The 11,334-nt window shown below is 32.6% G+C and overlaps 1 protein-coding gene across 1 annotated transcript in view; it reads left to right on the top strand.

Annotated features, from left to right (window-relative positions):
* Positions 1 to 5,483: 5,483 nt before the first annotated feature.
* The window catches only part of LOC108909278 (tetraspanin-2A), a 247,945-nt gene continuing 242,094 nt past the window's right edge, over positions 5,484 to 11,334 (top strand). Inside the window, exon 1 of the mRNA XM_018713584.2 lies at positions 5,484 to 5,684. Coding sequence (XP_018569100.1) covers positions 5,580 to 5,684 — 105 coding nt within the window. The 5' untranslated portion in view covers positions 5,484 to 5,579. The remainder of the gene's footprint in view (positions 5,685 to 11,334) is intronic.

Below are 11,334 nucleotides of genomic sequence, written 5' to 3'. Positions count from 1 at the left end.
AATTGATGACAGTGATAATTATCTAAACAACGGTGTGAAAATTTCGATGTCTTACATAACAATTTTTTTTAGAAAAATGCACCTTAAGTTCTTATAAGTGATAATTGTCTACTTACACTATTAATGGCTCCGAAAAGGACAAAGTTGACAAAATTACATTTCAAACGAGTAAAATTACACTAATGTTTGTGTAAGTCTAGCGAAATTGTTCGAATTGCCCACCCTGTACCATTTGGCATTGTCCTAAGCGTGTGTAAACGCCGTCTACACTTCGTTCAAGCATTCCCGGGTCGATTTGATTTATTTCAAAACGAATACGGTTTTTAGGTTCTTCCAGGTTACCTGGTCTGTTTGTGTACACACGCGATTTCAAATAGCCCCACAAAAAAAGTCCCTAAAGTGAAAATTTCCGTATTAGATTCTAAATAAAGGTGCGATAAGAATGTTCAAGTTCTCAGTTGACAATATTTTATAATAATAAAGCATAATGTAGACATATCATATGTTATTATAACATGTTTTATTATTTTTACTAATATGTAATTTTTAGTCCATTTGAATAATTACTAAACGCATTTAGTTAAATAAATAACCGAAACTGAAATAAACCGAAATCAAATGTATTTCATCTATTTTAAATAAGCACAATGTAAACATTAAAAGCTAATTAGTGTGTTAATTAATAAATAACTATTTGTACATTAATAATACCAATTATAGTCATCAGTTATTAGTGTAAATAGAAATAAAATTAAAAATAAACACAGTAGATACAATGGAAATAAATAAAGTGCTGCATTTACTTTATATTTTTAAACCTATTATGACAAGGATAGGTATGTATAATTTTTTTAAAAGAATTTGACTGAACAAGAATATACACAATGTCTTTAAAATTGTGTTAGAAAATTCTAATATAGAGTTCTAAGAAGAAAATAAGACGCATTCAGACAGATGCGACATGGAGCAACATAAATATCGAATTTGTTGAACTATATTTTGTGCCAGTAACAACTTGTCGCAGTAATAGGTAACGCAGTGTCCAGGCAAAAGTATCATGTTCTATAAACTTTTTAGCCTCAAGAAATATGCTGTAAATATGGGAAATGTACTGTTCACACAGGATTAGTTTATCGATAACAATGTGGAATGACGACGAGGTAGTAATAGCAGCAGCGGCGTTCATAGTGTTGTGGATAAAATGAGGTAGCGAAAAGAATCTGTTAAGTACACTTTCCCTTTTGTGAGAATTCATAGAGGAGGATAGGAAATTATATGTTACTATTTCTTATGTAGTGTATGTATTCAATTTGCGAATCTCAGTATCAACGACCTCTGATATTAACCTAATTTAGCTGAACCATACTACATAAAGTAGATAGGGATGCATTTAGGAAAGTTAAAATAGATATTATTAAAAAACAATAAAATTCTAAATATAATATAATATGTTGTTACTCTTTTTTCTTATTCAGCCTCTTCAGCATCCAAACTATTAAATTAATCCAAAATAGATAACACAAAAACAAAATTAAACCATGAGTAGTTTAAATTTAAGCAGAACCCGATCCTATGCTGAACGTATACGAAGGGCAAGTTTAAGTTAAAAAGCAGTATTTCCTTTTCTGAAAAGCCGTAAATTTTAACTAGTGTTTTAAATGAGAGAACCCCAAATTTGTTAGTCTCATTTTCACTTCTTGAGGTTAAAATACTTTCATCTCTATAATATTAAAAAACGTCAAAAATATTTTCACATATGTACGAAAATATTTATCAGTGCACAAACGTATGATAATATTTACTTTTAAGGGCAGTTTGTTGCTAGAATTATATTTTCATCAGTGGAATTAATAAAATTAATTTGTTAACAGCAGCTAAATCAAGGGAAAAGCAATAAGTATTAGAATTCCACTTCGCAATCAACAGGCAAAAAAGGTGCAATTTCCTGAGTCGAAATGCTACCGCTTTGTCTCCTGGAAGTGACAACCCACTGAACCTTTGCGACTCTGTCGGTAAACACTAAAAGTTCAGTAGCAACTAAAACCATTAAAATATCTCTGCCTCTAAAGGTCAGGTGCCTGTACTGGTACTGAATTTCATAAATTTGTAATTTGAGCCATTTACTATTAAAAATTTTCTGTAATTTTGTTTACCATCTCCACCATTTAATAATTAGCCAGTATACAGTGCTTTCGAAAAGTAACGAATAAATTCATTATTTTTTAAATTGAGAAGTTTTCGAAAAAATCCCCTGGCACGTCGATTTTGCTTTTAAAAAAGGCACTTTTTGACATACGACCCATATTTGTGACGTCATCGTTGTTCGAGATACTACGTCATCGGCAATTTTTTTAAATAGCGGCCCCCAATTTTGACCATGCCATTTGAAAGAAAGTGTCATTCTACATACACAGATCATGAAAAATTATGGTGTTACTTAACAAAAATTTCAAGAAAATAATGTTTGAAGATTTTAAAATTTAATTTTCACAATACTGAAAAAGATAATGATTATGTAAAAATCGACTAAATGGTGCACCTCCCCATTATGCAACACTTGTCCGTGCTTATTTAGATGAGCTGTTCCCGAATCATTGGATAGGGAGAAGGGGGCCGATTGAGTAGCAAACCAGATCGCCTGATTTGACACCCCTAGATTATTTCTTGTGGGGATACTTAAAAAGCTTAATTTAGAAGATTTAAAAGCAAGAATTCGTCACGAGATACATCGTATACCTCCTGAAGTTATTGATAATGTCAAAAGAATTTATTAATCGTCTTGGTTACTGTCAGGCAGCCAACGGTGCACAATTTGAACATTTAATTTAGTCGATTTTTACATAATCATTATCATTTTCAGTATTGTGAAAATTAAATATTAAAATCTTCACATTATTTTCTTGAAATTTTTGTTATGTAACACCATAATTTTTCATGATCTGTGTATGTAGAATGGCAGGCTCTTTCAAATGGCATGGTCAAAATTGGGGGTTGCTATTTAAAAAAATTGTCTATGACGTCATATCTCGAACAACGATGACGTCACGAATATGGGTCGCATGTCAAAAAGTGCCTTTTTTAAAAACAAAATCGACGTGCCAGGGGATTTTTTTGAAAACTTCTCAATTTAAAAAATAATGAATTTATTCGTTACTTTTCGAAAGCACTGTATAACTAAATTTACAAGTATTTATAGGAAATATCCGGGTTGATTATCCCGGATTGATTCGGAGGTCATTTATGGCTAATACAATTAATTAAGGAGCAGAAAAGTTTTATATGCGTCATTATATTTAACTGATTACCATTTCGGCTAAGGAGGTATTCAATTAGGAGTAGTCCTAAAAAATTATACAATTTAAAAAAATTGGATAGTTGTACAATTGACCCCAAACCTGAGGTCAATTGTAACAGTCACTGAAACAATTATTGTAATTCGAACCAAAGACAAACAATTTTCTAGAATATATTTTAATACTTATGTAATAAATTCTTATTTGTTAACATTATTAACAAGTAGCATAAGCAGGCATATCTAATAAGAAAGTTGTAACATAATAAATGGAGTCTAAAGTGAAAATGATGATAGGTGAGCAGTTGCTACAAATTTAAACTGAAATGTCATGATTTCTTGCATTCAACCAGATATACGCTGATGGCTCCTATGCTCCGTATAAAATCTTAATAAATTAAAACCGCTCAACGGATTAAGTAGAAATTTTCAGGATCGCCTAATCATGAGCAATACTTTGTGTATACAAAATAAGAACGTTTTTGAAAATTTACTGCATGACCCCATTCTCTGCCAAACTTAATGATTTGATAGCTGATTTCAAACAATGAAGGAATGCTCCACTCGCAAAGGAGATTTACTAGTATGAGGGAGGGCCCTTTAAGACCAGAAGAACGCTAAAATTTAACGTTTTTAACGATTCTTATTACGTCAGAGGAAGAATCACTGGAGTAACATAAACAGAATGCATGTTATCAAAATTTGTTGTGTGTACCTAAATAATCTTTTGCTGATTACTTGATAAACTTTTTATCAGATTTTTTGAAATAGTAACAACTCTTTAAATACATTAGCCACCTCGTATGGACTCCGTATTATGCTATTTTTGTTACAATAGTTTTATTTTTAAATCGATGTAGTTTTAATTTTGTTTGAATTTGCTAGAGTGTTTGTAATTTGCGTTATATGTATACAGGGAATACATAAGATAAAAAGTCCATATAAACATTGGTCCGTAGATGCTTCGTTTTGAAGATACAGGGTATTAAACTTTTGTAAAAAAAATTGCTATTTCGTAAATATCTTAAATAGCCTTTATCCAATTTTGTTGTAATTTGGAAGTATTATTTGCTGTGTTAAGGTGCTAATTTAACCCTAACTTGATTAGATTTATTAAGTCCAGTGGCGTCCCAAGCGGTACCTTAACGAATATGTTTGACAAAAAAATGTAAGGTACTGACTTTTTTGTAATTTTTATATATTTTTTGGATTAAGCAACTAAAAATACAACTTTTGTATCACTCGAATATTTTTCGTATCTTGATTAATTTTTGGAGAAAAAAAATAAAATTCACTTAATTGCATGTCCCTGGACCACACAAGAAACATGGGGAAGAAATAGGAAATAATCATAAAAATATTCGTTAAGGTACCATTCGGGACACCACTGAACTTAATAAATCTAATCAAGTTAGGTTTAAATTAGCACTACAAATAACACTGCCAAATTACAACAAAATTGGGTAAAGGGTATTTAAGATATTTAGGAAATAGCAATTTTTTTACAAAAGTTGTATCTTCGAAACGAAGCATCTGCACACCAATGTTTATATGAACTCTTTGTCTTAAAATCACACAAATAATCGTCTGTTGAATTTATTGTACGTACTTAATTAACACCCTTTATATGATGTTGCAGAATTTTGCAGTAACTGTTTCAATAACACAGCTCTCCAAAATACAAAAAGTGGGCTGGATCAGTTCGTGTTTTGACCCTATCATCAAGACACGTCTCCAGAAAGCGGTTTCTAACTGACCTGATTATTTAATGATTAGAAAAATATTGGAATTTGTGATTTCATTGTACCGTAACCCCATGAATCTATAACCCTATAACTCCGTAACCCCGTAATCTCGTAAGTCGAATTGGAATAGATGTAGGAACATATCCGAATCAATACCATAAAAGAGCAGTAGAATTTACCGAGGAATCTCCCTTCCTGTTATTTACTACAGTGTGAATTGTGACGTTCGCATTGTACACCGAAAAAAATTCCGAAAAACCTTTTATTGTCAATAAATTTGGTGACTCAGGGCAATTCCCGTAATAAATATCGCGTTTTTAAACAACACCGACGCAACTAGAACTTCGTAGATTTGATACACGGCGCATACGTGAATGGGTTAGTAATACTGTTTAATTAATGATAATAATTATCTTATCGGATGAAACTGGGTGAGCTGGAATTAACACAAAATAGTTGAGTGAGACTTCGCGCAAAGTGCGGTTTCGGTTCTCTTTGTATTTACCGTCGTTATAGATTGATTGTTTCCTTTGTTGTGGAAAATGGCTGGCAAAGGTGATGGGGAAGGAGAAGGGAATATCCTTAAATTGGAAAATCAAATCGCCGTCATCAAATATGTAATGCTGTTTTTGAACGCGATAGAATGGGTGAGTTACAACTTTGATACCCTTTGTGCCTCGCAATTTTCTCGAGTCAGTTCCCATTTTTAATTTAATTTGAGGGTCTATCGACAACACAGCAGAGACGGAGCCTTTATTTTAAGTCGATCAATACAACCAAAGGACTCGCACTTGTACAAACAATCCTTAGAACAAATCCGTCATCACGAAATTGGACGATGACGAATATGTTTTGCGGAACAAGTTTTCGTAGGGCGTGGCCTCATTTACCTTAACTGAAGACTGATTACAATTAGTTATTGTATTTTTAGATATGGTATAAGGCGAAAAGTATTATTTATTGCAATACGAATTAACTTAAACCAATAACAAATTGATAAAAATGATAACGGGACTGATATGACGAGTATTTACTTTTCTGATTAACCTGCGAAGCATACAACCTGATATTTATTTCTCGATATGTGTTAACACGTTTAAAACTCAACCTTATGCGGTTTATACCCAACAGGTGGATTGATTTTTGTTCGAAAGATAAATAAGTATTGTGTACTTAGATGTTGCTTCCCACAAAAGTTGTTACTAGATGGTGAAATTTCAGATAGCGCCTTTAGTCTAGTATTATGATAGGTGTTCTTCGCGCTAAAAATCTTGGAAATGTTTATTTTATATCAAAAATCAGGAAATAGTTCATAAGTAAATAAAGTTGTTACAAGCTACCTTTTTTCTTATACAGGTCTATTTTGTTGAAGAGAAAATATATTTCTTCGCCTCAAATGCTACTCATTTTTCGATTTCGTACGTTTCGATATTTTGAAATATGGAGCGACTTTACATGGTACAGTCCATATTCGGTGAGTCATAATTAGGAGCAAACATTTTTAGTAAAACTTATTCAGAGCAAAATAAATCAATTGATCATACCATTGCCAAAATGATCCCTTAAAAAATTACTTTTTTATTTATTACTATAACTGCGTTATGTTTTACAATATTTTGACGACATTTAGCACATTTTGTTTAAGTCGTAAATTATGTACATATTTTAGCTATATGCATCACCTTTTTTATAATAAATAAAGTAACATTTCAAAAAATACTTATGTTCATCAGAATTTCTACCAGAGCTAGAAGATTTTTACAGCAATAAATCGATAAAATTGTTTTAGCGACTTCTACGTTGTTGAAAAAAAAAAATAGCTTATATTCATGTTTAGCTATCCCAAGAAAAAGAAAGATGTTTTTTAAGTATTTTGATATTAAGGATATTTGCTCGATTTTGGTCTGATGAGGCTTTGGTTAATCTGCTTACACCTAATTATGACCCATCACAATTAATAAATTGATATACGCTTGTAAAAATTTGTTTAAAGTTTTATAATATACGGATCTTAGTTTTAGCTTGCCAACACAAATTTATCAGTTAGGAAAATATACGAAACAAAAATTCAAATATTTAACTATTTCCTGACCTAAAATTTGTTTAACCTAGAAGTAAACTGAGATTAGTCGAGTAAATTAAATTTTTAAACAAACACATAGATATGAGCTGACTGCGACAAGTACAATAATTTAGATTTGTATTCATTAACATTTATTGCTTGACATGTATAGGTATCCTAAGACAATATACTTTTATTTTCATGCTATTTGCAAAGATTTATGAATATATTAAAAACCAAGAACCGAAATATCATTATCTAAAAATGATGTTTACTTACAATAGAATAATTGAATATTTTCTTCTGTATTATAATTATATTATAACAGATCTGAAGAAGCAACTCCTTACTTTAATGTAAATAACTAAATTCCCAAGAGGTTCTCTAAGTAAATAAACCAAGTATATTCGTCTTGCAGAAACCCCTGCTTGATACATTATTCAAGCTATTGGCTTATATATGTTTATTTTTTATTGTTTATAATTCATAAGAATTGAATATTATTTTTAAAGATATTTACATTTTTTAATATACTTAAATATAATTAATACAAAATCACATAAATACCTTATACTATAATAAAATGTTAAATAATGAAATCATTAAAATAAATATGATATACAGCCTGTTACAAATTCGCTTCTCACTGCAGGGATCTCGAAAACGATAAGAGATACTAACTGTAGCTTAAATGGGGGCAAAGTTACATAATCAGGGGACCAACATTATGCCTCTAAAAAATCAAGGCTAACTTGCTTGGTGATAATAGTAAAATTAGATAATTTTGAACGAATACACTGAAGATGCATTTTTCGAGACAAAACGTCTGAATCTGGTTCGGGCTGAGGCAGTACATTATTGGGAATCATCAAGGCTTGCAAAAAATGTAATAAAATTTCTAGGGTCATATTTAAAAAAATGAAGTTGATGATGGTCCTGGAGAGACGAAATGTTACAGATAAAAACTGATTATGCCATTCAAAGGCAAAAAGGGGCCATGAGAAAGTGTTCTTCTTTTTTCAATATCACCTCAAACAAGGCTGAAATGAAACAAAAACGGATTTCCAAAATTTCGTTTTTTTTTTTCAAATATTTCGAAAACTAATCATGCCTTGATTTTTTAGAGGCATAATGTTGATCCCCTGATTACGCAACTTTGCCTCCATCGTACCTCTTACCGTTTCCGAGATCCCTGTAGTGAGAAGCGAATTTTTAACAGCCTGTATTTTTTGTTGTTCAAACATCAGCTTTTACAAAAATTAATAAGAGAACAACTAATACAGAAAGATCTTTTTGTCTCCATATTTTACTTAGAGGCTACCTGATGAGGCGATCCTAAGTAAAATGTAGCAACAAAGAGGTCTTTCATTATAATGGATGTCCAAAAATACATGCAAAACTTTTATTTTGCGCAAGTATTGTCAACGAAACGAAACGAACGAAAGTACAAAACGTGTTCGTTGTTGAGCAATATTTTAAAAATAATGGTTTGACAGCTACATTTAACAACTTTCGTTCAAAATATGGTCAGAATAGTCATTTAACTTCATCAACTGTGAGAGATTAATTTAAAAATTCAGGAAAACTGGATCAATTAGTGACTTTAAACACTCTGGCCGTCCTTCAAAGCGCAATACGACACCGTGGTCAAGAATTGGCCATTTCCAGAAGTTCTCAACGTGTCCTCATGAAAGATTTGCATTTTCACGGTTCCAAAGTTCAATTGACCCAAGAACTCAAGCCTACTGACCATGCTGAGTGAAGATATTTCATTGAATGGATTATGGAAGAAGTGGATGCTGAGGCTCATTTTCATTTTGATGGCTTCGTTAATTGAGAAAATTGTCGCATTTGTGGTTTAGAAAATCCACGGGTGACGGTTAAGAAACACATCGTGTCACTGTTTGGTGGGGATTTTGGGCTTGAGGTATCATCGGACCATTCTTTATCGAAAATGCGGCTGGTCTGGCAATAGCAGTTAATGGTGCTCGTTATCGTGACATGACATAGCAGTTTTTTGTGATTAAATTGCAAGATGTGGATGTGGACTATTTGTGGTTTCAACAAGACGGTGCTATATGCTATACAGCACGAAAATGAATTAAATTACTGCATGAGTCATTTCCTGGTAGTGTAATTTCACGTTTTGGTGATCAGCATTGGCCGCCCAGATCATGCAATTTAACGCAGTCGAACTTTTTCTTATGTTTTTTTTTTGAAATCTAAGGTTTATGTCAACAAGGCCACGACTACCAGCATTTATACAAAACGATAATGGAAAATTACGACAAAAGAAAATTTACCCGATATGTAATTCTATATATAATCCTACACTGTATATTTTATGAATCAATAAACAATTTAAAATTTTTTATTAAAAACCTTTGTCTTATAGTAAAATTCCTTCTTGTGTCTTCTTTAGTTTGCGGGTACACATGTTCGTAAGTGACCCATTTTTAAGCATTACGTCAAGAGCGCCGCCGGATGCACCAACCTTCCAGGAAGGGTCTACGGCGGGCTACTGGCGCCGGCGACCAGATGCGTACCTTATACCTACGACCGACTCCACACACAAGGACTCTCCAACGAACACTCGCCCCGTCAACACGTCAATTTCTATGCAACTTAGTTTTCAATAAAATACTTTATTATTGCCGTTGAGAGATCGTTTTATTCTTGCTGTACAGCGAAAGCAACCCTCAAGTTGCTGGTTTTACATGTTGGTCTTTGTTAATGGTGATGTTAGAACAACAAAAATACGTCAAGTTATTTCTTTGAATTGTTGCATTATTTGACAATTTCAGTATATTAGGTACCTATGTATTTTTGTATTGGTTTGTATTTAGGCATGTCACTTTTAATTTTTATTTTGTAAAATTATTTATTACCAGTTATTATTTTGCGAAAAAACTCATTTCCATTCAATTTATTAATATTTAGATATACGGACTGGCACCCGGTCGTTGGCAAAATATGTTTCGAGCATAAAGAACTAAAATTGCCCCTTACTGCAGACTTGGCGGCCCGTTAAGTTATCTCGGGAGCCCCAAGTATAGTCATATCGCCGACAATCAGCAGCCCGACCTTATCAGGCCCTCCGTTGCTCCAGAAAAACGCGACGAGGACGGCATTGTCATATGTCAACAGAGGTACACTCGATTTATCTTCCCTATATTTTACCCCAGAGGTTGGATTCCCGCCGTTACACGTCTGTGGCGCATTCTGACTTGATGACCTCCGACTTCTGGGATTCGTGGTTAATGTTCATATCTAATACTTTCCCTCTCGCAAATATTGTTTTGGGCGTATATTCTACGTGTCTGCCGTGCGTGCAGGGACGGGGTTGATAATAGAATTTCTTTTGTTGACAGCGGGGACGAAACGGCGTTTGAAGGTTTGCGGAACTCATAGCTGGAGGTCCAATTTCAACAGTTGCCTACCACGCGAAATTATATATTAAAAATGTTCACAGCTGCAGTAGTTGCTTCTAATTCGTAATACATTACCAACAAGCTGTATTGAAAATTTATTTATCTGCTCCCTCTATAGTAAATAGATAATTAGTAGATAGGCTATGTTCATACGGAGCCAAAATCCCATGTATTTTCTTATGATATATTGTTTTTAAGGAGGTAAGTGTATTTTACCGTAGAAGTCAAAGTTGCTATGGACAACGGGAGGTAAGTGAGGTAACTTTACTCCTTAGGGAAAAAAGCAATTTCGAGTTATCAATTCATATTTTATGAACAAATAGAAATATTTGATGAACATTACATTTTATTAATTACTAGCAACCCGCCCCAGCTTTGCACGGGCAAATATAAAATAGCCTATTAGTCCAAGCATTATAGAGAAATGCTTACAGAAATTATTACCTGGACAAAAAAAATATGACCGTATAGTAAATTAAATTTTAAATTGATTTTCTTATTCTTTAAACTCGATCCAAAATGGCGAACATGGTTAAAAAAAATCGCAAAGTTGCAAAAAACGGTTTTTCTAAAATAACTAAAAAAGTATAGCAGCGATTGAAAAATTATAAATGAGAAAGTTGTAGGCTTTAAAAAGATCTATCGACTGATTTTTTGTAAGTATCGATTGATTTGTTACTTTTCGAGATATATCGAAAAAACCGTTAAAAATCTTCTCTTTTCTCTTCTTCTATAACTCGTTTACATTTACGTTCCCATACTTGCTATTTACTGCAAGCATAGCCCGCGGCAAGCCAAAAAAAA

Source organism: Anoplophora glabripennis, unplaced genomic scaffold, assembly GCF_000390285.2.
Source record: "Anoplophora glabripennis isolate ALB-LARVAE unplaced genomic scaffold, Agla_2.0 scaffold342, whole genome shotgun sequence".
NCBI lineage: Eukaryota > Metazoa > Arthropoda > Insecta > Coleoptera > Cerambycidae > Anoplophora > Anoplophora glabripennis.
Note: the sequence above shows the minus strand (reverse complement) of the source record. Positions and strands in the feature narration are given on the sequence as shown.